Source organism: Puntigrus tetrazona, unplaced genomic scaffold, assembly GCF_018831695.1.
Source record: "Puntigrus tetrazona isolate hp1 unplaced genomic scaffold, ASM1883169v1 S000000300, whole genome shotgun sequence".
Classification (NCBI taxonomy): domain Eukaryota; kingdom Metazoa; phylum Chordata; class Actinopteri; order Cypriniformes; family Cyprinidae; genus Puntigrus; species Puntigrus tetrazona.
The window spans coordinates 195,001-222,500 of NW_025047960.1; the positions used below are offsets into that span (position 1 = coordinate 195,001).

The following is a 27,500-nucleotide window of genomic DNA, read 5'->3' on the forward strand; positions in this document are numbered from 1 at the left end:
CACTGTAGAAGAGCGCAATGTTATCAGGGGCTGAATTTATGCATGGAGCGAATTCATTTTAATCACGTCGATTCGCGGCGAGGGGGCAGATGTTTGAGTGGCTTTACCCCTCGGTGCTTCTCGTCATCTGCTAGTCATTTAACACAATCTCCTCAAACCCATCGGCCGTTTCTCATCAGCGCGGCCTGGTTTCTGCTGAAAGTAGCATTCTTTCTGCTTTAAACAGCAGGATTACATCTGTAAAGCGTGCATCGATCCCTGTGTGTTTAAAAGATCCCCGAGTGTGTGAGACGCGGTGAGTCAGAGATTAGCGCTGGACAGATGGCACAGACTCAAGCTCAGGATTTCAGCAGAGATGTTTCGGACTGAGAAGTTAATCTGTGCTGCTAGAATATCAAACCATCTGTGTTTAATGAGTTAAGAAGGTCCAAACTCAACTCGTCACACCTGCTGAAGTTTTTTTTAGGTTTGCATTTATACACTTTGTATTCCTTTACATTAGTTTCAGCGCCGGTCGTTGTGTCACTTTCATATTTAATATAACACTGAAAACTGCACTGAATTTTTTTTTTGGTGGCTTAATATGAGGCATATTCTTCATGAGGGGGTGTTTAAAAAATTGGATAAAATTCTGATAGTAACACTTTAATCAAAGCATTTATGTAAAATGCATTATTACGAGTTTTTAGGGGTTTAAAGCAATATTATTACATCGTAATTCTTTATTAAATCTTGTAAATAATTACCAAATTTAAAACGCTAAGTGTAACTACGATAAGTATTATAAAGTGTTAAATGGGATTACAATTATTCATGAGATTGTATGATGCATCATAAGGTGCATTACAAGGCCTGATCCATGCATTAAATCTGCTTTTGTAATGCTTTACATAAAGGCTTTAAGTGGAAATTTTCTTAAGGAGGCGTTTGTGTCTGTCTTTGAATGGAATCACTGATTGTTTGCATCAGTGAGTCTTAGACCATCATCGTTACTCTTTATGATATACTGCAACTTCTAACAAAGTTACCAGCCAACTAGTGAGCAATGAATTGTTCTCAAGCCAGTTTCTCACAGTTGGCACTTGGAGAGTGTTAATTTTGGACCCTGGAATAAAGTCACAGATGAACATGTGCAACACAGACTCATTTCTGCTTCACACACATATAGATGAACTTGTTTTTCTCCTGTGTTTGTAGGAACGCCCTCTCTAAGCGGTTCTGGTACCGTGATGGTGCTGGTCGGTGACATGAATGATAATATTCCATCATTCAGCTCAATGTCTTTCCACACGACCATCCCTGAAGATGCTCCGACCGGAACAGATGTCCTGCTGCTTAACAGCTCAGATGCTGATGTAGGACGCAATGGAGTGATCAGGTACGGCACTGTAGACTGAAACCAAAATGGTTTAACTTTTTATGCATTTTTACAAAAGTATAAGTTTGTCTGACATTCTGTAATTTTGTGTTGAAATGTTACACACACTGCCTCTCAAGGTCTTGGCAAGGCAAGTATATTTAAATAACACTTTTCATACACAATGGCCATTCAATGTGCTTTACATAAAAATAAGTGAAAAGTCACAACAATAAAAACTAGGATTTCAACTTTTTTTTCGTATCCATTGTACTAAAAATTAATCACGCACAGATACCTTGCACGCTGAGACATTTGTGGATTAATTAATCAGTTGCATATAGGAGCTGCGGGATTATGTCGAGTGATTGAGAACTGAGATAGCATTTTGGCTTTCGCATCTACAGAGGTCGAAACACCTCTGAAATGCTTGCTAGAGATGTACAAAGTGCAGAAAATCAAACGCGATTGCATTTTTTTTTTTTTATGATGGAGGCAGTGTGTAAACATGATTGACACAACGTGAAATCGCATTTATTTTTTTACATGCAAAACTTTCGGACTCTAAAATACTCCTGCGTGAACTCATGTGGGGGCAACATGTTCCACTTTCCTAAAAACATTCTAATGAGGATGATAATGAAGTATGACAGACAGATCAGAGCCCAGTGGGGGGCAGTGGGACAGTGAGGGGCTTCATCTCTTAATTCACAGAACTTGCTTTATGCACCGACACAACATCGTAATTCTCACCGATCGTGAACTGGCGTGAGGCGGACGATGCGTGACTGTGGATGATGCTGTTGTCTTTTCAGCAGGGCTGTTTTTCACACTTTGTTCTGTAATTTGTGGAATACCTGTCTCACTCTCTGAAGTTGCCATGTGTGCATGTTACTGTCAGATCGAGTTTGTGTTACGGGCCCCGAAAACGAACTTCACTGAAACTCAAAGCAGCATGGGAACGGCTCGAATCAGGTGTTTTTGATCAGGGCTGGTTTACTGATGCACAGCTGAGAAAACACGCTGCGTGAATCACAAAAGAATTGGAAAGATGAATAAAAGAATTAATTTTCTTGCCGCCCGCAAGATAAGATACTTGGCCGAATAATAGTCTGAATTCTTACTTAGAAGGAATTTTTCTTGGGGCAGGTGCCGACACTGTACAGACTGAATATGTAGCTTTCCTGTAGTTTAATGCCAAGGTCATGGGTTTGATTCCAGGCGAAGCAAGCACTGATAATATGTGCACCTTGAATACAATGTTAGTCACTTGGGATGAATGTAACCCTGGACAACAAAACCATAGGGGTCTTTTTTTTTTTATTAAATGAGTTTTCCATTGATTTATGTTTGTTAGTCTTGAATCTTGAATCTTTATTGTTGAACCTGAGGTTGCAAAAAAATCTAAATGAAGTTCTTAGCAATGCATGTTACTAATTAAACGTACAAGGTCAAAAATGTGTGTGGGTAATTGACCGATAGCATTGTTCAGTCTTCATGCATGAACTGAATCTGCTGTGTTTGTGATTTACAGTTACAGTCTCAGTGGTGGGGACGGTCAGTTCTCCATCAACCCTGCAACAGGCCTGATCATCACTAGCTCTTTGCTGGATCGAGAAGCACAGGCTAGTTACCAGCTGCTGGTGGTGGCATCGGACGGTGGACAGCCCACACCGCTATCCAGCTCTGCCACGGTGTCTGTGGTTGTCACCGACATCAATGATAACCCTCCTCGGTTTCACCATCACCCATATGTTACACACATACCTGCTTCTACTTCCACAGGTGTGTCCTCTATGGCAGGGCTTTTACAGTTTCATTGGGTTTTGGTCTGTCTGATCAGTGTCTAATCACTTTTGTTTTGTTTTTTCAGGCTCACTGGTCTTTGCAGTCACAGTAACAGATGAAGACTCCGGCTCAAATGCTCAACTTCACTATTCACTCACTGGACGCAATTCAGAAAAGTTCAGGATAGACCCTATCAGAGGTGCTATCACTGCCAATGAAAAACTCACAGGGAGTTCAGAGGTCACCTTCACGGTCCATGTAAAAGATGGAGGCACCAACCCCAAAACAGACAGCACAACTGTGACAGTTCGCTTTGTTACTGGAGGAGACTTTCCTCATATTAGAATCAAGGAGAAAGCCTTCACCTTCCCAGAGAACCAACCCACAAACACTGTTGTGACTAAGGTGACCGGATCTTCAGCCAGGGCTGGTCCTTTATCATACTACATTGCAAGCGGAAACCTGGACAATGCATTCCACATAGATCAACTTTCAGGAGAGCTGTCTATCAAAAAGCTTCTGGACTATGAGAATATTGAAAAGTATGTTTTGTGGATAGAGGCTCGAGACCAAGGATTCCCCCCTTATTCAGCCTATGAGAAAGTAGAGATAGCAGTTCTGGACGTTAATGACAACCATCCTACTTTTGAGCAGGAGCCGTTCCATGCTGAGATTTTAGAAAACCTCTCACCTCAACGTGTGCTGATAGTATCAGCATTTGACCAGGACAGTGGACCAAATGGGCAACTGGAATATGCCATCATTGAAGGCAACAAAGAAAACAGCTTCAGTATCAACAGAGCGACAGGTGAAATCCGCACAACACGACCACTGGATCGAGAAAAGTCCGCTCAGTATGCTTTGAGAGTGAAGGCAACAGACAGAGGCAGTCCTCCTAAAAGCACGGCAGTGAAGGTCTTGATCAGCGTGCTGGATGTCAATGATAATGCTCCCAGATTCTCCAAAATCTTCAGTGCCAGTGTACCTGAAAATGCACCAGTGGGCTTTACTGTTACTCGAGTAACCACCACCGATGAAGACGCAGGAGCTAATGCTATAAGCCGATACTCCATCAGTGACGCAAGTCTTCCCTTCATTATCCACCCTAGTACAGGAGACATCACCATCAGTAGGCCTCTGAACAGAGAGGACATGGACCACTATATTGCCAAAGTCTCAGCACATGATTCAGGATGGACTGTTAGCACAGACGTCACAATATTTGTAACAGATGTAAACGATAACGCTCCAAGATTTAGCAAGCCGTCATATTACCTGGACTATCCGGAGCTGACAGAGGTCGGATCCATTGTTACTCAAGTCTCTGCTACAGATCCTGACGAGGGTTTCAACGGTAAAATATTTTACTTCATCCGATCTCAAACAGAGTACTTCCGAATCAACTCCAGCTCTGGTGAGATATTCGTTAAACAGCAGCTCAGGTATCAAAACTCCAGTGGCCACAGTAACATCAATGTGAACCGTCATAGTTTCATCGTCACCGCTTCAGACAGAGGCATCAAGCCACTCATGACCGAAACCACAGTCATCATAAATGTAGTTGACAGCAATGATAACCCACCCACGTTTGAATCTTCCTTTTACTTTACCCCCGTCACTAAAAGTGTAAAGGTTGGCACCAGACTGCTCAAAGTCACGGCCCATGATCACAAGGACTTTGGCCTGAACTCTGAAGTAGAGTATGCAGTATCTGGAGGCAACAGTTCTAATAAGTTCCGCTTGGATAAACAAACTGGATCGGTCACAGTAGCGTCCTCACTCACTGCAGACACAAATAAATTTTACCTGCTTGAAGTAACAGCAAGCGACAAAGGGAACCCTCCTCTGTCCGCTAAGGCATCAGTCAAAATAGCTGTTACGGAAGAGAACCATCATACCCCAGAGTTTTCACAGAACCAAGTAACAGTCACCGTGTCTGAAGGTCTGACTGTCGGTACAGCCATCCGCACACTTTCAGCACGAGATAAAGACAAGGACAAACAAATGAATGGCCTGGTTATGTACAATATCTCCTCTGGTAATGAAGATGGCTTGTTTTCAATTCACAGTCAAACAGGCGTTTTATCCCTGGCAAAGCCCCTGGATTATGAGACAAAACAGAAGCATGAACTCAGAGTTTCTGCAACAGATGGAGGGTGGATAGCCAAGACAAGCTATGTTACAGTTAATGTATTAGTTACTGATGTTAACGACAACCCTCCTGTATTTGACCCTGTCGAGTACTTTCCAGTCGTGCAGGAAAATGTCCCCAGTGGCACCACTGTGGTAAAAATGAATGCAACTGATAAAGACTCTGGGCCAAATGCCCTGATGGCATATGTCATTCAGTCATCAGACAGTGACTTGTTCATTATTGATCCCAACACAGGAATCATCACTACACAAGGTTTCCTAGACTATGAAGCTAAACAGGTCTATCACCTGACCGTCAAAGCCTTTAATGTTCCAGATGAAGAAAGGTGCAGCTTTGCATATGTAAACATTCAGCTGAAAGGTGCTAATGAATACGTCCCTCGTTTTGTGTCAAAGCAGTACTACTTTGAGGTTTCAGAGGCAGCACCTAAAGGTACAGTTATTGGGGAGGTGTTTGCGAGCGACAGAGACTTGGGAGAAGATGGCATAGTGTATTACTTGATTTTTGGAAGAAGCAGAAAAAGGGGTTTTAGCATTAATAAAAAGACAGGCCAGATCTATGTCTCAGGACCACTTGACCGTGAAAAAGAAGAAAAGATTTCTCTTAAAGTCTTAGCTAAGAATGCAGGAAGTATAAGAGGAGCAGATATTGATGAGGTGCTTGTGAACATTACAGTTCTGGATGCCAACGATCCTCCTGTATTCACCCAGGAGCTCTATGATGTTCAAGTGAATGAGGGACTATCCCCTGGAGGCCTGGTTACATTCGTCAGTGCTGAGGATTCGGATTCTGTCCCTAGCTGGAGCAGATTCACCTATGCCATCGCTGCCGACTATGCAAAAAGTACCTTCACCATCAACCCTCAGACAGGACAAGTGTCCGTGGCTTCAGAACTGGACCGGGAAACTGTTCCGGTGTATAACCTCACCATCCTGGCCGTCGACTCGGGTTCTCCAGCTGCCACCGGCAGTGCCATTTTATTTGTGACCCTGGAGGATATTAACGATAATGGACCAACTTTGGAGACAACAAGCGGGGAGGTGATGGAGAACCAAAGGGCAGGAACATTCGTGATGACGCTCAGTTCAAGTGATCCAGATCTTGCTCCAAATCAAGGACCATTCTCCTATAGCCTTGTCAGCACTGGAGCAGCACCCAGCTACTTTACCCTCAGTCCAACTGGAGAGCTGTCAACCAGTCGAGAGATAGACAGAGAGCAGATCAGTGATTTCTATCTCTCTGTGACCATCAAAGACTCTGGTATTCCTCAGATGTCTTCGACAGGAACTGTCCATATTAAAGTCAATGATCAGAATGATAATCCCTCCGAATCTCGCTCAGTAGAGGTCTACGTGCATTATTTTGGAAATATGTTCCCTGGAGGATCACTGGGAGTAGTAAAGCCACAGGATCCAGATATACAAGACATGTTCCACTGTTCTCTGACTCCACCAGCAGCTGTCCTCTTCAGCATTCCCACTGGAACCTGTGACCTCCGCTCAAACAGTCGCTCCACAGATGGCACATTTGATTTATCTGTGCGTAGCAGCGATGGTGTCCACGATGCTGTCAGCAGCCATGTGCGTGTTTTCTTTATCGGATTCAATAATGTCACAGTGGACAACAGCATCCTGATACGAGTCGTCTCCCAAAGCGTCAGCGATTTCCTTACCAATCACTACCTCAGTTTCCTGCGCATCGCCAATTCACAGCTAGCTGGCTTGGGCACTGGAGTCCAGATCTATGGGGTGTTTGAGCTAAACAACAGCACTTTCCTGATGGCAGCTGTCAAGCGGGGTCATGGGCAGTATGTCAATCCAAGTGGAGTTGCCACTTTCTTTCAGAGCATCAAGGAGATTCTGCACAGACAAAGTGGAGTTAAGATCGACTCTGTGGACTATGATCCCTGCTCCCACAATCCGTGTCAAAATGGGGGGAGCTGCAAGAGGCGGCTGGGTGTTAGCCAAGACATGAAGACGGAGGAGAGTGTCCCGGTCATCCTCGTCACAAATCGTCCCCTACAGCCGTACGCTTGTAACTGCAGGCCAGGTTATGCTGGTGCTCTCTGCGAGACTGACATCGATGAGTGCCAGCCAACACCTTGCCACAATGGAGGAACTTGCCATAACTTGGTGGGCGGGTTCTCTTGCTCCTGTCCAGAAGGTTTCACTGGGATGGCTTGTGAGAGGGACATTAACGAGTGCCTTTCGAACCCCTGCCAGAATGGGGCTCTATGTCAGAACTACCCCGGGGGTTTTAATTGCCTGTGCAAATCTGGATTTGCAGGTACAGTCTGTCATCTATTTACTTTTTACCAGTAACACAACCACAGATGTTAGGCAAGGCACATACACTCAGCTTGCACACAAGTTTGTTATCGTTTTAGGCCAAGAAAAATATTTGCTTCTAAGTAATTGGAAGGGTGTTGTAACCCAAGCATACAGTGGCTGTTGCCAAAAGCAGTTTGCTGTTAGGGTCACAGACTGGGAGGTATCAGCTGTGATGCAGATCAACTTGTCATGTTTACTGTAATGAAAGTAGATGATCAGATTTTCACCCTAATAAGGACATGGCCGTAAACCACCTTCAGATTTCACCTGTGCAGTTAAACTGCTTGTATACTATATAAAGAGGTCTTTGAGTTTAAGGACCATCTGGCTTTGTTGGGTCCGTTTTAAGACGATCATGAAATAAAATTGTATTAGTGTTAGGGTTTTTAAATGCAGAGATCATTTGTAAAGCTAGTTAGCTCAAGCCATTTCAGAGTTTTTAAAATCTGTAATGATGACATAATCACAGTAACTGTAAAATCAGTTAGTTTATGCGAATATGGAACTGTCTGTGATGTTTGCCTTTGAATAAGCATGTGTGACAGCCTTAGCCTGAATCAGCTCTGTTTGGGCAGGTGTTGGCTGTAGCTTTTGGACATTGTGTTCAAAATGGAGAGGTAACAGACGTTTTGTTTCAGGCTCTGAGTCATTACGATTCTTTTTTTATTCTGATCATAACAAATGAGTGCAGTGTGTTCACATCGGAGGCCCCAGATAAATAGGGCTGCTAGAGAATTACACCTATTGACTTACAGTAGTGTGCATGCACTCCAGCTGAACCCCACACTTCCTGTTTTGCTAGCGGTGATGGAGTTTTCGTTCTTCATGCCATTTGTCTTAAAGGGCTACATACAGGGAGCAGAAAAAGAAAAGAAAAGAACAGAACCCAACTTAAGTTTATGCTTGATCGTTTGTATGTCCAGTCATTCTGTTTTTGTCATAGTCTTCAGTGTATTTGTGTGTTTTTTTATCAGCACCTCTTTTATGGGACTCCCAGAATCAGTGCAGCTGATGCACCTTCATTATAGATTTTCACCTTCTCTTTCTTTGAAACATGGGTCCATTTACAAGGTGTAAGACTTCAAGCTGTTTGTATTAGAAAGATAAAGTGCACCAGAGATGTGAGAGAGAGAGAGAAAACACAGAGCATTCTGGGAGCCCCATGTGAGAACAGTCATTTTCGTGTGTCATGCTCACCTCATTGTTTTCATTGGTGTCGTTTCATGAATTCAGGGAAAGCCTGTGACTCCATCATCAATTACTGTGAGTGTAACCCCTGTTTTAATGGGGGCTCCTGCCAGAACCGGGTGGAAGGCTATTACTGTCACTGTCCTTTTGGTAAGTCATAATTTCAGCCCCGGGACCAGTTCAAGGTCCGTCAATTGCTGCTATTAATTCTGGACTGTGTGTGAGACTGTAATGCAGAAACAAATGTGTTGTAGATTACAGAAAATAAACTGCGGTGTGAATTTGTCCGTTGACACACAATGCGTTAAATGTTCAAGCACATTTTTTGCGCGTTGTACCATGGACGTTTTCAGTGCATGAAATTCTTACGCCGCAGACAAACAATAAATCACTCTCCCTCTGCAGGTGTGTTTGGAAAGCACTGTGAACTCAATAGCTATGGATTTGAGGAGCTGTCTTACATGGAATTCCCCAGCCTCGACCCCAACAACAACTACATTTACATCAAGTTCGCCACGTTGAAGGAAAACGCCCTGCTCATGTACAATCATGACAACCAGACTGGTGACAAGGCAGAGTTCCTAGCCCTAGAGATCTTAGAAGGCAGAATGAGGTTCTCGTTTAACTTGGGGAGTGGTACTTACAAGCTCATGACCACCATCAGGGTCTCAGACGGCCAGTTTCATACAGTCATCGCCAGGAGGGCAGGAATGGTGAGTCCTTTCGATCTGTCTGCAAGGAACTTTTAGATTGGTGACAAAGATGTTTTACTCTGTTCCCACTAGTTTGTTTAAAATAAAGGGGTTATTTTATGCATTTTTTCCAGAATGTCAGGCTAAACTCTTAACTTCTCTGGACCTGCTGCATAAAAATCTCTCTGTAAATGGCTTGTAAAAACACTTCAGCACGGCATTACTGCAACACCTCAGCTTTGTGTGATCCGACTAATGTTCCTTGAAAAATAGGCTGTAAGTCTGTTTTGGGCCTCACGGAAGGGCCTTAGAGTAGAGCCGTGTGTCATGAGAACCCAGCCCCTACGGTGCAATAAAGAGAACCTGATCTGTGTGTTTGGAGAAGCGGATGTGGGTCACTTCGGTGGTTCTGTAGGGCCGTTTTCTTTTTTCCTCCTTTTCTTTCTAGACGTGAGCTTGAGCAGATGTTAAAGTCATACATGGCCCCTTGTTTTCCCCCGTGGAGAGAGCTGAACTCTGACAGTCAAGGGTACTTTTGTTTAGTTAAGATGTCCTAGTTTACCCCACAGCCAGATGCGTTGGATTTTGGCACGCTGTCTCGAGCTCATGGTTTTTTTGTTTACAGGAGAGTTGGAGTTTATCGAGAGCTGGTCCTCGGCCACGTTTTTGCTCTTCGCTTGTTTCTGCGTTTGGTGTGTTGCAACTTAGATGGATGATGGATTATAAATAGAAAAGTAGAAATCTGCTCGCACACCCACAGGCAGCATGTGTTTCCAAACACCATCCAAAAAAGCAGTTCAAAGCCAAATCTATTTAATACACAGAAAAAGCTCTATGACCCCAAATTGGGCCCAGTTTAAAATTTTTAGACCATTGCAGTTTAGTCGTGTACTGGATTCATACAACAGTTTGCATCAATATTGGTGAGTTATGACAACATATGACATGATGCTCAACCAGCAACATACATTGAAGAACTTAACTTCTAGCATAAACATAATTTAAGGTTTTTTTTAGAGCATGGTTCCACCAGCTAACTAGGAACTTTCTTACAACCTTCGCTAATAAGTTTTGAAAAATTATACAAAATGGACAAAATATTCTTAAAGTAAGTTATGAAATATTCTCATAACTTTACTAATATTTGATATACATTCTCATTACGTTGAGATCAGCACTCTTGGAATGTCCTTACGATTTTAGCTGTCCTTGATAAACATTTTTGTAACCCTTAAATTGCATTCTAACCATGACTGGACATTTCAATAAACAATGCTACGTTTAGGTTGAAAATAGTGGAATTTTGTAGGAAACGTTTTTGTAACCTTCAAATAACGTTCTAATCGAGATCATAAAAAAGATCAATCAAGCAAACCGGGCTTTTTAGAACCATCTAAAAACAATATTCCCACAATGTTTTCGTAACCTGTGTAGAAGTCCACTGCTCAATTTTCAAAGTTAACCACTCCATTTGAATTAGATTCTATTGCATGAAATTGCTTCAGAGACTCGTTTCTGAGCGCAAATGTTTCCTCTGCTAGAAATGCTTTGCAGCGGTGTGCGACTCCTGGAAAAGAGAGCGTGCTGTGGTCTGGTTTAGTGTTTTTGAAGTGCAGGGAGGCATTAATGCGATGGCCAGACGCTCGAGTCGCGCAGGAAGTCGTCTGTATCAGCGCTTAGCACAGCTCCAGCAGACAAACACGTCTTGTTTCCATTGTTAGTGTAGGTTTTTCTTTTTATAGGCTGAAATTCCTCTATAACGGAAGTGAAGTGTCTGTATTATCTGAACGCTGAAGTGCTGTTTTGTCAGTTCTGCTTCTCAGTGCCTCTGTACTCTCTGCACCTCCTCCTCTGAGATGTTTTTCTCCCAAATGTCTGCACGGGGCTCATAAAGCACTGAGAGGACAGGACCGATCACTGTAGAATGTCTTGCGGTAATTTATTCACCAGCATCTGGGTGTCGTTTTTTTTCCATGTAGTATTCCGTAGGCTCAACGAAATACTCGCACTTGACAAATACGTGCAGGTCATTTTATGTGTGCAATTTAAAGCACGAGTGCATTACGTTTTCCTTTAAAAATGTAAATGCAAAGCCTCACACAAACATCATGCTGACCCGGTTGTCTGTGTGTCGTGTTAAAGGCGGCGTCTCTCACTGTCGATCTGTGTGGAGAGGAACAGGAGCCCGGATACTGTGCTGTCAGCAATGTAGCTGTTCATACTGACTGGTGAGAAGCACACGTTCACACTCGTTATATATCTCTTTATTACTGTACGTCCGGTTATAGAGCGCAACTGTGAGCACATGCCAAGTGGCCTGGGTTTAAGGTCATTTCCCCATTCATTACCACCACGGAGCATGAGATGAATCACAATATATAAGTTTGCAATAAAGAAAAAATATTTTAAAATACGTTTTTTAATTTTTATTAATACATTTATTAAAACCTATTATGGGGGTCTTAAGTTATTCACAATATTACAAACTTTAATTAAAAAAAGAGTTATTAAAAAAGTTCAAATATGCTGTCAAATAATTATTCACAATACATTTTTTTTTTACATTCCATGTGGGTACTGTATATATTTATTTATTATGTATATATAAACACACAAACAGTACATACAGCATGTAAATATTTTCAAATTACATGTATATAATTATACACAGTACACACATTCCTTTATTTTGGATGTAGTTAATCATGATTAATCGTCTGACAGCGCTTATTAATGTAGAAAATTATTGGTTGTTGGGTAGATTTCACTTCAAAATTATGGGTAGTTCTTTAAATGAACATTGAAACCATTTTTCTGTAATCGAATCTATATAAACATTTTTGAATCCTGATGTATTTGCTTCAGAAAGAAATGACTTTAGATATTAACCAGATTTACCAAAATAGTTATAGTTTTTGCTTAAAACAAGTGCGAATGTCTGCTGAAGGGGGGGTTGGAAAAATAATCTTAATTCAAAAGGGAAAACAATGTGATTTTTTTCTGATCCCATGTGTTGTTTTTTTTTGTAAATATCACTTAACCTCTGAGCTCATGGTCAGACAGTCTTGAAAGATTTATTGTTACTGATGAAAGTCAGGTTTGTTCTGTTATGTCTGATAGCGTCGTCTCTTCTCTCAGGATTCTGGACGTCCAGCCAAACCGTCTTTCTGTTGGAGGCGTTCGATCGATCGAAGCCCTCCTGCATCGTCGAGGTCAGGTGGCCACGCATGACTTTGTCGGGTGCATCATGGAGTTCGCGGTCAACGGACGCCCGCTGGAACCGTCTCAAGCTTTGGCTTCACACGGCATCCTGGACAGGTCCGTCACCAAACACACACACACACACACACAAAACACGAGCCGTGTCACTTAACGACAGCTCACCGGGCTCTCTGGACGTCTGTGAATGCAAAATGAAAGCTGGCTCCATCTGGCCAAGTCTCAGTTTTGATGGCTGTGTGAATTTTCTGGAGCTGCTTGAATAGTGTTGATTTTATTTCAGGTGACTGGTGCTTTGAAATGAATGCAGATTTTTGCATATATGCTAATGCTGGAGTCGTGGACTCTTGTGCTGTTGATGTGTTCCCCGCTGAAGGGTTTTGTTCGTCTCTCGTCCACAGATGTCCCAGGTTAGAAGGCGTGTGTGTGTCCGAGCCCTGCAGACACGGAGGGACGTGTCTGGACATGTGGTCATGGCAGCAGTGCCAGTGTACCGAGGGCTTCACTGGACCCACCTGTGAGAAATGTGAGTGTTTATGATCGAACTATTTGTTCATTCGTGCATCATTCAGTTTTGAGATTTTGTGTCAAAATGCGTTCATTTTATTGCACGTCATCTATATGCATCTGTTACGAGTTTTTTCCCCGCTTCAGTCACTCTTACAAGCACCACATTTTACAGTTTTATTCCTGTATATACACACCAAAAGCTTTTTATTGAGGGTTTTCTTAATATGTAATTTGAACTGATTTGTACAACATTTTATTCCTAAAAACAAGGTGAAAATGTTTTGAAGCTAGTTGTTCCTCCACTTCAGCAGCACTTACATAAACCTACATTTACAGTTTAGTTCTTTGCTATGAAAGTTTTTACTGAGGGGTTTGATCATATATTATTCACACTGATTTATACAACCTTTTTTCATGGAAAAACATGGTAGAAATTCTATATCTTTAAAGCCTGTGAGTTTTTATGTTCACGTATGCAGCTTATACTTTTACTAAGTCTTAGAGTCTTATTCCTTTCTATAATCTTGAGGTTTTTACTGGGGGTTTGTTTATATTTTACTCACACTGATTTATACAACATTTTATTTTTCAAAACTTAAAAAGTGTATTTGTTGACAGTATTTTTTCATTTATGGAGTGATAAAGAGAAATCACTTCCGTAAAAATCTTCAACTCCAATATTTCAACAGTCAAACTTCATTTTGAACCTGGCTATATCCACATTTCTGTTCTGGAATTGTATGCAAATTAGTGCATATTTAATTCTGACAGTGCCGCCATTTGCATATTTATCCATAACATTTCAGAAAAACAGTTTTGGTTTGCTGTGATTAATAAACTGATTTTTTTTTACCTTATTTAACAGTAGTGACAGTAATACTTTGAAAGATATATTTGTAGAAATGGCCAACAATGCATAGTATGGGTCAAAAATATCCATTTTTCTTTTATGCCAGAAATTAGGTATATTAAGTAAATGTCCTACTATAAAATATATAAACTTAGATTTTGATTAGTTATATTCATTGCTAAGGACTTCATTTAGACAGCCTTTTAAAACTAGTTTTCTTAATATTTACATTTTTTGCATCCTGAGATTCCAAATATTCATATAGTTGTATCCCAGCCACATATTGTCCGATCCTAACAGACCATACATCAGTGGAAAGATTATTTATTCAGCTTTCAGATGATGTATAGATAGTTTTACCCTTATGATTGGTTTTGCGCTCCAGTGTGAATATGCACTTAATAATGCCTCGCAGCGTGTACTACGTTAAAAAAGCGAAACTTGTCATAGCACTTGCTCTTGCGGCCTGCTTCCGTCGTCCTCATTTTTAAGTCGCTTTGGATAAAGGTGTCTGCTAAAATGCGTTTTCCAATTGGCAGAGACATCAGCACCAACCAGTCGAAAGCATGTAGTTTGGTTTCTATGCGTGTTACTGAAATCACATTTGTCCAGAATCCTAGTCTACATAACAGCTTCGTTGCATCGCAATATGGAGTCTAAGCTAGAGTCCTTGTGTGCTTCTCTCAGACATCACTGCAGATACGGCTCTGTCTCTCGACGGTTCGGGCCGTTTAGACTACGGCTTGAGTCAGACTCGCAAGAGAGATGTGCTGTTGGCGCGAGCGCTGCAGGACCCCGGCCGACCCGTCCCAGAATACAGCAGCCTGGAGCTGAAGTTCCGCACACGCAGCGGCTCTGGAACACTGCTGCATGCTCAGGAGAGCTCCAACTACACCACGGTCAGGGTAAGTGTGCTCCGGGCTCGCGGCCAGCCGGCTGAACTCACTCCCCCTCGCTCTCCGTCCGCCGCAGCTGCCGACGACTAGCGAGGCCGCAGAGAGCTACTACTCAAAAACCACGCTAACACAAAGACACGACCGCATTCACGGTATCTCACAGCACAGGGTCGCCCATCTCCGATTTGTTCTTTGTTCAAGACGGATTTTCCATTTCCAGATTTTGTAGCTCTAAATCATTCCCAGTTCTGTTGCCCGTAACAAGATTATTTTTCCATTTTGGTAATGAATCAATCAGCCAGATTAGCAGATGCATTACACTGCTCTGTAACAAAATCTAGAGAGAAAGCATGTCCCAAATTTATCAGTGTGCTATTATTTAGTTGAAATGTTAAAGGTATCATAAATGCACTTCATATTATTAGTGCTGTCAAAGAGTTAATTGCATCAAAGTTTGTTAACATGAATATCTAAAGTGATAGCTCTAATATAAAGCAGTGCGCCACACGATAATTAAAATCCTGCTATTAAATGACATTCATCTCTCTCTTTCTCAGCTGAAGAACGGTCTGCTGCAGTACGTGTCCGACGCTGGTGTCGGCGGTAAGGTGGAGAGAATTGTGGGAGATGTTGTTCTGTCTGACGGTCAGTGGCACACACTCCTGCTTCAAAGAAACGGATCGTCCACCATCCTGCGGATCGACGAGTCCAGCTCCAGAGTGATTCTGCACAATACACAGGACTTCGGAGGGATCGATGTACACACGCTGTCTCTCGGGGGCGTCCCGGCTCGACCAACGCAACAGAAAACCAGCCCAGGTCGGTTCCCATTCCGTATACCCTCTTATAGATGGCTATAAGTGTCAGGTCTACATTGCAGTCATCCCAGTGACATGTGTTACTATAAACTGCTTTCCATATTTGAATCACCAGAAACATGCATGCTAGTTATGAGCTAAACAATCTTAGCGATGAGAAAAGCCTGACTCGCAGGCAGTGGATGCGTCATAGCTGGCGCACTCATTCATATTTTCTGTCCGTATCAAAGCTTAGGAGTGTTTTTCTTCTACGAGTGAAAGTGACAGGAGAAAGTTCAGAGAAAGTGTGCGTGTTTTTGTGCTAACTAGGTTAGACAGCGGGCTGCCAACAGGAAAGAATGTCTGAACTTTCCTCTGCAGGACCTGCAGCAATCCACAGAGCTGAACTATTGTCCATTAAAAACAGTCACTTGTAGACACTTCAGTCTAGAGCACTCACAGAGAGAAAAGACACACCGTTTAGCCTGCGATAAGGCCGGAATCTTTATTAGAGCTCCAGACAGGCTGAGCAAGATGTGCTCGGTGAAGTCCCATAGGATCTCTCTTTTGTTTTTGTAAGTGTGCTTCTCAGATGTTTTTCGTGAGAAATGAACCAGCAATCTCGCTTGTGCCTGTAGTTTCAGAAGAGATGCCGAAGGGCTCAGATTTACAGAGATTCAAAAGTCACTCAGTATGAACATCATGTCAAGACTAGCGTTTGTCCGTCTCAGATGTTTCTCCTGAACGATAAAACAAAGTTGATGTTTAAATGAAACCTTGCTGAGGAACCTCTGAGCAAAAGATCGCCAGCTGATGTTCATATATGGTCAAATTGAGCTGTTGGGTTGCAACCCACTCTTTACTGGCAAAAATCTAAATATCAAATGAAATTATCCTAACTATTTTAAGGTAAACATGTTTTGTGCACGTAAGGTCATGTCATTTCTGGTTTCATGGGCTGGAAGAGAGAGGATGAGAAATTGAATTGGGCCAGTCTGCTTTTTCTCTCTAATAAACAGAACCAAATGTTCTGTGTTTGAATGGGGCATAAATTCAATAAACATCAATTTACATTGTTGACGGTTCGTTGTTAGGCAACATGATAGTGCAGGTCTGAATCAGTGACATCAAGATTTTTCCCAGATGGCGTGGTCTTAAAAGGTTGCATTTTTGGCTTGCAGGATACTTGTGTTGAAGAGAAGAGTCTGTTTCTCTTCCCCCTGATGTAAAAGCGACGATTTGTTGATGTGTATCCCAGAGGGAGAATTTTCTTCTGCCTTGGCTGATGCTACAGCAATCAGAAACCCAAACAAAATGTCTCCCTGTGTAGCGTTAAACTAAGCAATGTCCATTTCTTCGAGTCAGTCTTGTTTCTTTGTCATGCTGAGGAAGCTCTTGCCAAACGATTGACTTGCAGTGTACATTGTTGCATTTTGCAGCTTTTGTCCAAAAAACTGTCCACTCTGTATGATTTGCGTAAAACACTCTGTCCTAACTCATGTGACAAGACAAGATTCCAGCAACAAGCATTATGAGTGTTTACAGCCAATCAGAAGTGTGTGGGGGCGGAGTCTCTCTGAAAGTTCTCTGCACGCACAACAATATGGATAAGTTTGTAGTCTAATTCATAAATATTAAACCTTTTTAACATTATTAAATGTAATACTGACTGATACCATCTTTGTTATGGAATACACTCGTTGGTTAGCAATGACTTCATAGTTTTAACGAACATCTTTGCTTTTATTTGTAAGATCTGAGGTAAACTATCTATTGTTGTTGCTTTCAGTATGGCTATAAATGCCACACAATATGACACTCACATCAGAGAGATTTGACTTTGAATAAAGCACATACTCAGTACCCTAGCTTATTGACTTCATCTCATTTGTATGTTGTTGTTTCAGCCGCAATGTCACGGAAATAACATAAATTTTGCACCATCACAGCTAGTTAGGACAAAACCTCTGATTAACATGAAAAGATATCTTTTAATTGCTTTGTCACATGTAATTAGGAGTGTGAAATTTTAGTTAATTCTCCTTTCTTTGTCCTTCTAGGTTTTGATGGGTGTTATGCCTATGTGAAATATAACGGAGAGATGCTCCCCTTCAGTGGAGAACACAGAACCGTCTCCATTTCCAAGACTGATCCTTCTGTGAAGATCGGCTGTCGTGGCCCTAATCTATGTGAGAGTAGCCCTTGCTGGGACGGGCTGATGTGTGTAAACCAGTGGTACACCTACCAGTGTGTCCCACCGGGAGACTGCGCCTCGAACCCCTGCCAGCACGGAGGCAGCTGTGTGCCCGGAGCTCGTGGAGGCTTTACCTGTGCTTGCCAGGAGTTCTACACCGGCAGAGTCTGCGAGAGCCTGGTGGCCTGTCTGGGGGTCCGGTGTCCGCAAGGTACAGAATGCAAGCTGGGAGCCAACGGAGGCTTCACCTGTAGCCCGAGCGCCACCACCGAGGAGATGGTTTTGCCCATCTGGGCAGTTCCTGCAATCGTGGGCAGCTGCGCGACTGTCTTGGCGTTAGTGGTTTTGAGCCTCATCCTGTGCAACCACTGCAAGGGTCGCAAGAAAACCAAAGTGCCAAAAGACGAGAAGAAAACAAAGGAGAAAAAGAAAAAGAAAAAGAAAGGCAGCGAGAATGTGGCGTTCGATGATCCAGATAACATACCTCCTTATGGAGATGATATGACAGTCCGGAAGCAGCCAGAGGGAAACCCCAAACCTGACATTATAGAGCGAGAGAACCCTTACCTGATCTATGACGAAACTGACATTCCGCACAGCAATGAAACCATTCCCAGCGCCCCCTGTGCTCCATGTGCAGGACCTGATGCTGATATGGAGCACTACGACATTGATAACGCCAGCAGCATTGCTCCATCAGACGCTGATATCATCCAACACTACAAACACTTCCGTAGCCACACTCCCAAGTTCTCCATTCAACGCCACAGTCCGCTGGGATTTGCTCGCCAGTCCCCTCTTCCACTAGGTGCTACCAGCTACACCTACCAGCCGACCTACACCCAAGGGCTCCGTTCCACCCCTCTGAGCCATTCGGCTTGCCCTACTCCCAATCCCTTGTCCCGCCACAGCCCAGCACCCTTCACCAAGCCGTCCTCCTTCTACCGCAACACTCCCACCCGTGAACTCAACTTGGCACGGCGCGAGGGCAGCCCTCTCGACCTCCACGGCGAAGTGTGCCAGCCTGGGATGTTTAACTATGCCACCCGGTTGGGCAGGCGCAGCAAGAGCCCTCAAACCATGGCGGGCCACGGCTCTCGGCCCGGTAGTCGTCTCAAACAACCAATTGAGCAGATTCCTTTAGAGAGTGGCCCGCCTGTGGGGTTGTCCATAGAGGAGGTGGAACGACTTAACACACCTCGACCCAGGAACCCCAGTATCTGCAGCGCCGATCACGGGCGCTCGTCATCTGAGGAAGACTGCCGGCGACCGCTTTCTCGTGTCCGGAACCCTGCGGATGGCATCCCGGCTCCTGAGTCCTCCTCCGAGAGCGACTCCCATGACTCCTTCACCTGCTCAGAGATGGAGTACGACCGCGAGAAACCCGTTTCTTACAGTTCTCGCATGCCTAAGCTCTCGCAGGTCAATGAATCGGACGCCGATGACGAGGACCACGGAGGGAGGATGCGACAAAGGCGATACTCCAGTCGACGTGCGGAGGGTGGGCCGGCCAGCGGTCACAACACTCTATCAGAGTATCAGCATCACACTTTACCCCATAAACTGGGCCAGGGGGCCAATAATTTCAATTGGGACAACCTACTGAACTGGGGTCCGGGGTTCACCCACTACGTGGATGTTTTTAAAGACTTAGCACTGCTACCCGAAAACTCTGCTGCTAAAGACATCGAAATGAAGAGTGGCGACGGCTCCATCACGATTCTGAATGAGGGCGAAGCCGAGCAGTATGTATGAGAAGCACTGAGTTGTTGGGCCTCATTTATAAAGCGTGCATACACACTGATTTGATCTTAAGAGTCTGCTTACATTAAAATCCATGCCAATGCTCATATTTGCAAAAACTGCTTTAGCGTCATGTTAGGATACACAGTATTGCAGGTTTCAGTTTGTAAATTCAATGATTCGGATGATGCCTGGTGTTCTTTTATATGTCAATGTCATTAAGTCAGAGTTGTTTCCAAGGCAAAGAGCTGAAACCATTCAGTCACGGTTACATCATTCAAGATCATTCATGATTCGTAGATTTCACATCTGACAGAAACGTACATTCATTCTATTAAGCACACGTATGCGTATTTGAGAGATGAGTGTAAGATCAAATTTAGGATGGTTTGTGTACAGTGTTTTATAAATGAGGCCCATCATCTGTTCGCCTTCTGAGACTGGAGTCAGGAGCCATGGCGAAACATAAAATACTGATCAATTAAGACGAACTTAAATGCAGCAAGGCAGAGCGCTGATTCAAAAGAGGAGGAGCACACTAGGGGTTGCACAGACTGGTTGTTTGGTTTTGCCATTAGTTGACGTGTTGGCTTGACTAGTTGGTGCATCTGCATGACATTATCTTCGTACAGTATTGGCCAATTGTATTTGTAATTTGGTAAACCCCAGAGCGTATTGTATGTGAACCCCACTGGTGCTGTGTTCAAGTGTTGCACTGAACATAAGCAGCAAAGAATGCCGATGCCACATTATGAGTCACTTATGTTAAGATAAACCGACTAGTTAGTGAATAGTCGTGCAACCCCTTCCCACAAACACACCAACCACACAATGCCTGGAAGAAGAAGCTGGGAGAGGTGCAGCACACATATGAAGTGAATCAGTTCTGCTCCATCTGTCTGTTCTGACTGAGAGCAGAGTGCTAAAATAAAGTTGGTCATATCGAAGGGTTGTGGTGACCCTCCGGCTCTGCAGCCCTGGAGTCTGGGCTCCGTCCATTTGGCTGATTTTCTCGTGTGTTGGTGCCTTGACCTCTAGGAAGCACATCCATAAGCTTGGTGTGAAGAGCAGGGCCGTCTCTGGCCCCGGTTCTGCACGCTCCGGCCAAAATAAAAAAGAAAAGCTTTGGAACCGTCCGCCAAGAACGGGTGTTTCTCATCCTGGATAACTGGCTGCCGTCTAAAACAACAAAACCTCCAGATATGAGATTAATCAGGCCTCTGCCTTCTGGATATTTGAGGATTTACATTTCGGAGCACGGACACTGTGACTTTGAACGGTTGTATTGCAGGTTTCGTACAAACACTACCGCAATGCCCACCTGCTACGAGACTATGAACTTGTGTACATTTTGTATTAATGTGGAAGCTCTTGGAAGTCGATGTTCTCTGTTGTTACATGTTCCTTGTTGTTGTTGTTGTTGTTGTTTTGTTCGATGTTTTTAAAAATGTACTGTTTCTACTTTTTTACTGTTTATTAACTTAAAGGTTCATCTGCGTTTTTATGGATATTTTTCATATGCTGGAAATGAGGTTCTTACTTTCAGCGGAAGTAAGATTGAACTTCTTATTTTTTACATTTGTTACTTATGTAACATCAGTATTTTCCACTATTTTGATAAAACTATAACATAATGTCTGATTTATACGTGTAAAAGCCAATAACAGAATAAAAAAAAATATTTATTTAAAAAAAAGTTCATTTCAGTTTTAATGTGATGAGGCTAAACTGACTGAAAGCTGGCTAGTGAGAGAACTGCATTCAACCATAAATGACTCCTTTTGTGGACAGAAAAGTAATTGATATGAATTGAATAAAGTTCTGAGAGGCTAAACACGAGCCCAGAAAAACTTTAAAAAGAATTGCTGTAGTAATATTTCATTAAAAAGGTAACAGCCGCACATTTCACTGTAAACTGTTTCATGAATCTGTCGGTGCAGCGTCACAGAGGCCTTTAAAAAGAACTGATGCATTGAATTAATATTCAAAAAGGGAGGTTAAAATGTCTGGGTGACAGTTTTCTCTTAAAATGGAGAAATTCTGACGAATGCAGCTTATGAGTTAGGATGTGTGTGATGAAACGAGACGCGTTTAAAGCTTACTGCGGTGAATTAAGACTAGAATTGAAGAATGAGCAGAAGATGTGTGTTACTGAAAGCTCCCGAGGGATGAAGCTCTCTGCTGTTGTTTACAAAAGCAACACACAGCTGATTTTGCACAAACTTACAGGAAGCGACTGTGAATAAACAGTCACACATTCCATAAAGCAGCGTGTCACCGAAGCTGCGGAGACGCTTTTGGCTACTTTAAAACGGTTACTGCGACCGGATTTTTTCCTGTGGTTTTGCCGTTTATTAGGTTTATAGTCACGCAAATGTAGTGATTACACGAATCAGTTTGTATCCTTCCAAACCGATGTCAAACTGAAGTCACGGCAGTTTCTGAACTTTAGAAGTCAGGCTTCTGGAACACTATATTCTGCTTTTTAAAGCTTCTTAATGAAATCAAACATGATCAACAAACAGACGATTTCTTGAAATCTCTTTTCTGTAGCAAGAATCGTCATGAAAGCGTTTAACTGCGAGAACCCCGTTAAAACTTCACATCACAAGCAGACAAAGTTTAATAAGCCGAAAGGTAAATTCAGTTGATGTTTTTATAGGAGAACATCTTTCGGGACGGTTTCAGAAAGTTATCTGACACTGTTTGTACACACCCTGGATTCTCTCTGGAGCGCTGTGAAGTCTGTCTGCGTCTGATTCCCACAATCTCCCGACAATCCCGTCCAGCTCCTGTCCTGTCCATGTGTGTGAGGACACTTCTGAGGACGTTCGAGAGCCCTCTGTCAGACATGTGGCATGTAATCAGAGCGATTCTCCACTGGACAAACTTTATCAGACCACAAGAGGATCACACACACATTAGGTTTCACTCTGGTTTATTTTCTAAATGTCTTTCGTGTTCATCAGCGGAGGAGAATCTGTGTTTATCAACCAGCAAAAACTAAATATTGTGTGATTTCTCTGCCGATTCGGACTGTTCTCCAGCACTTACATCAGTTTAAACTCCATAAGAGACAATGAAATAGAAAACACTGACGCTCGACCAGCGAGTCATAAACTTTGACCACCAAAACTTCCCTCGTCTGCTTAAAATATCAGAAGTATGTTGTCTTTATATTTCAAAACATGTCTCTGGAGCACAGAAGCCGTTGGAAGAGCACAGCTATAGTTGTGAAAATAGTCAAAATCATACATTGTTCTTTAATGCCAAAAACCAAAGATCATGCTCCAGGAAGATATTTACAGACTTTACATGCATTGCTAAGAACTTAATCTGGTGATTTATCAATGTTTAGATTATTTTTGCATCCAGATGATGTGTAAATCTTAATTATAATATTACGGAGACATGAAAACTAAGATGTACAACTGAATGTTTTAATTCAAAATTACTTTCTTGCTTTGTTTTTAAGTTAATTTAATTACTGGAAACCATCTAGACTTGGGTTTTCATCTGTTCCTCGCTTAAAGCACATATGACTTCAGAAAGACTTCTATGTAAGATTGTAGTTGATGTTCATCCAGTAACTCAGCACCATTTAAAGAATCACAGACCTTTCTCTTAATAAGAGAAACCAAAAGGCTCAACGTGTTCAAAAATCACTTCCAAATAGTTGAGTTGAACTCAGACAAAAGGAGTGAAATAAAATTAATTAATAAAAAGCAGTAAATAAGTGCTGGTTTATGAGAGAAAGCGGCGTGCAAGTCTTTCAACACTCTCTCGCTGCTCCTCACAGAACACTGAGCTTTATACTCCACAGCTGATTGGAGCACAGCCAGAGGGAGGCGGGCCTAATTATCACTTGCCACAGCTGATTGAAGCACAGGGAAAGATGGGTGGAGCTAATACCTTCCACACTAATCAAATGATTCACATGATTCGCATTCATTTGATTAGGTCACGGTCACAAACTAAAACTCCATCCTCATACAAACAAACTAAAATATGCACATAAGAATAAATAATGTTGTTTTAAGGCGGGTAATATATATTTGTAGCTGCCTCATGCAGTATGTATTTACTTATATTACTTGTATTTATTTTTATTATTCTTATATAGAAGTTTAGACAGCTTCTGCTGCTGAAAAGTGTTTTTGGAAGATCTCGTCTCTCTTTAGATCCGGATCCTGTGTGAAACCGAGCTTTGATTCCGAGAGGAATCATCTTCAGAACTGTTATAATCCTCACACGCATCTACATGACCTTCATCAACGAGTCTTTAGTTTCTCAATGTGAGCGAAACGCTCCGAAATCCCGATCTGAATCAAACGATTCGCAATACACGACCTTGCTTCAATATGCTTCAAAACCGAATCGTTTTGCATGGCAATGCAGTCCAAAAGCTCTTTTCACAGCCCGCTTTTAAAATCACTGCAAGTTCCTTTTCACTTACGAAGAGCGTAAGCGGCTGCGCTCTTTTCTGCTCTTCGGCCGTGTTCACGTCCCCGACTCCATAGTTTTACAGAGATTCACTGAAATAAGCAAAACAGACAACAAATCCATCAACACACTTATTAAAAGTATTACTCAAACGGACGCGTGCTGCTACGCGTTTTCCCCGATTTCTATCTTTCTGGCTCCCGAGCGCAGGCCCTGAGAACGGGCCTTCATGAGCTCATGCCGCTAAAACAAGCAGAAGAATCCTTGAGCCCCGTCCATCTCGCTCTCGCGGTCTTTGACGCATTTTTACGTGCGTATTTAAGCAAAGACAAAAATCCTGCACGGTCCACATTCCAGCCTGTGAGACGGGAGAATGCGGAGAATACGGGGCTCTTGGCAGCGGCTTTAGACGACATTAATTTCCACAATAACATTCATTGGCTAATTGTGCGTCTGTGCCGGTGAGTGGCGTGTTTAGCCGCGGGCTTTTTCCCATGCTCTCGTCTCTTTTCTCCTCCTCTCGTGCATTCATCTGTCAGCGACGGTCCCCGCCGGACGGCCCGGCTCAAAGCTTTGCTCTTCATGCTAATTGTCGCTCAATAGCATCATCTCCTCCCACTGCCATAAAGCGGCTCTCGCACACACCGGAGTCGAGCTCGGAGTCGGTTCGGTGCTCGAACGTGAAGAGAGAGAGAGCTCCGAGAAACACCGGAGACACACACGCGTGTTGAATAACTAACGCAGCTGTATCATTAACATCTAAAGCATTGGTTGTTGTGTTTAATGAAATAAACTGCGAGCTACTCAGATATGCTTGGATGCAAATAAACTGTTTAATCTTATTTCTTTTATAAATGTCATTACTTGACCTTTTTCTCACGTGTAAAAGATGCATTAGCCTTTTAATATCAGGGTGAAATGTAGAATTGGGAGAAAGATGACTTGGAAAAATGTGTCTAGAATCTTCACTTAAACTCTAAGATGAAGTGTAGAATTATGAATCACAAATCGAAAGACTGTGAGACGTGATCTTGAGAACTGTGATTGAAAGTCAGGATTTCAAGGAAACAGGGCGTATAAATTTCAAACTGCATTCGTCTTTTCATTGAAAATAGTCTAAATGAAGTCACATTTCCGTGCATGCAGTGTTAAAAGCGTCAGAGACAGACTTCGGGCGCGTGAGCTTCACTGTGATTCGAGGAAGATCCTGTGAAACGCGTCTCATTCAGTGGCTCTTGACAGCTGTGTGAAGTTAACAAACCGTGGCCGTTCGGCTGATAAAAGCCCTTCAGAAGCGGGAGAATCTTCACTTTAATGGGTTAAATGGGTGAAGAACACTCACGGATTCTTGTAAACTCTGTTAATTGTGTTCGTATAGACCCCGGGCGTCTGCGGGGCCCTCGGCGGGCCCCAGAAATCAGGCTCTAGAGAGAGACACAGAGCGCTTTTGATCACAGACTCAAACGCTCCCAATTATTGAGGCATAAATAAAAAGTTTAATTAGCATCAATTGCTTCCACATTGTTGCTATTTGTGTGTCGTTTCGGTTTTTAGAAACGCGGCGTTGAGGATCAGAACATTAGCTTCATGTTTGTTTAAATTATGATTGAAATGCTTCATTTTATAGCGAAATTGCAGTTTAATTAAAACGGGGGATAAATATTTTCTTTCCCGTTTCCACGCGGTGAGTTTGAGTCACAGAAGCTACCGTGTTCAGATGTTTCTCATCCAGGGTTTTCCCACAATGCCTTGTTCTTCTTGATGGAGAGAAAACGGACCTAAATAATTCCACGCTTCATGCGTTTGTTTTTCACAGATGTGGTTTTGGTTTCTGTGATCTCTCTCTTTTGATTCTTCATCCAATCCTCCACCTAAGAAACCACTTAAATGTGCGATGGAAGCAATGGAAGTGAATGGGTGCCGTCAGAATGAGAGTCTGATGAAAGCGTCACAATAATCCACAGTGAACATCCGAAGAAGAACTAATCCAATGTCTTTTTTAACTAAAATCTTTAGTAAGTCTTCCTGCAGTGAAACATCCATCAGCTGTCGTCTCTAACATCAAAATGTTTAGAGCACTTTTTCACCGCAGGAAGAGTTAATATGTGCCGTGGATTAATCTGATGTTTATATCAGACTCTCATTCTGACGGCACCCATTCGCTTCCACTGCTGAGACGCCGGTGAAGAAACCACCTCATCTAAGAATGAGCACGATTTCATTTAAAACAGCAATTAACTCTTTTTCCACTTCTTGAGGACAGGGATGCACTCTGAGGAGAGTCCGATGTTGCTCGACCTGTCCCAGAATTCATCACTCTCCCAGACGCTTCCACCTCCCCGTCACCTTTTACGCCTTCAGTTCAACCCCGTCCTTCGGAGATCTCTTCTCCCACACGCTTTCAAAACAAAACTCAGATTTCAGGCCCGTCGAAAAAGGCAAAGGAAAACAGGCCGTCTGCTTTGTTCTGTCTTGTGGGTTCAGCTTTGTTGTCATTACATGCCTTAATTCATGTAAGTCCAATTTATAATCAGCAGTTCCAGAAAGGAAGGTTAGAATAATACTCTGTAATTCTTTTCTCAACTCCGAGTGTTTTCTTTGGTCACTGTTGATGTCACACAGCCATTAAAACGCCAAATATGACTTAATAGTAATTTCCATGAAGAGCGGAGCGGGAAGGTCTGCGTCCGACCGGAGACCGGCTTGGGATTCCCACGAAGCGAGACCCTTTCACCGCAGTGTGTGTGTCCAGCGTTCAAGAGCCACGCAAAACTGAGCACAGATCATGCACTGAAGATGCGGAGAATACTTAAAAATAACAGTCATTTATGTATAAATATTTTTGAATAGTAATATAATATGCATACTTTATTAAATACAGTCTTTATTTATAAAACAAGAAAATACATCAACAAGGACTGTATGAAAAGGACTGAATAGATAAAAGATACTATTATGATTGCATTAAAAAAAAAGCTGGACGTTTTAAAAATGTTAAATATTAAATATTGATATTATGTATGCTAACGATTTTGTAATTAATTATTTTAATTTAAATGTTTTTTTTTTTATTATTATTTAAAGTATTCTTGTTTTCTAAATAATAATATTAATACTTTTTATATTTGCCAATGGGGTCCAAAAACATTTCTGTTTATTTCTTTACTGCGCTGACAGATTTATTAAAAGCATAAACTCACCCCCAGAAAGTCATTTTGTTGCTCATATTTTAAGAATGTTTGTAAAATATTTTTGCATTTAACACCGTATCTGTTGACTGCTTTAGATAATACACAATAACGCCTTTATATTATGGAGGATTATTACTTGAGTTGTTT

The 27,500-nt window shown here is 42.4% G+C and overlaps 1 protein-coding gene across 2 annotated transcripts in view; it reads left to right on the top strand.

The window, feature by feature from the left end:
* The window catches only part of LOC122333608 (protocadherin Fat 4), an 82,665-nt gene extending 61,126 nt beyond the window's left edge, over positions 1 to 21,539 (top strand). The window contains exons 7-17 of one of the 2 annotated variants that reach the window (XM_043231302.1): positions 1,198 to 1,378; positions 2,892 to 3,142; positions 3,231 to 7,586; positions 8,864 to 8,968; positions 9,224 to 9,531; positions 11,653 to 11,738; positions 12,649 to 12,828; positions 13,131 to 13,255; positions 14,777 to 14,994; positions 15,543 to 15,804; positions 17,843 to 21,539. In XM_043231302.1, the coding sequence (XP_043087237.1) occupies positions 1,198 to 1,378; positions 2,892 to 3,142; positions 3,231 to 7,586; positions 8,864 to 8,968; positions 9,224 to 9,531; positions 11,653 to 11,738; positions 12,649 to 12,828; positions 13,131 to 13,255; positions 14,777 to 14,994; positions 15,543 to 15,804; positions 17,843 to 19,731 (7,961 nt within the window). In that variant the 3' untranslated portion in view covers positions 19,732 to 21,539. The remainder of the gene's footprint in view (positions 1 to 1,197; positions 1,379 to 2,891; positions 3,143 to 3,230; positions 7,587 to 8,863; positions 8,969 to 9,223; positions 9,532 to 11,652; positions 11,739 to 12,648; positions 12,829 to 13,130; positions 13,256 to 14,776; positions 14,995 to 15,542; positions 15,805 to 17,842) is intronic. The other variant, XM_043231303.1, reaches the window with a different exon arrangement.
* Positions 21,540 to 27,500: the final 5,961 nt, after the last annotated feature.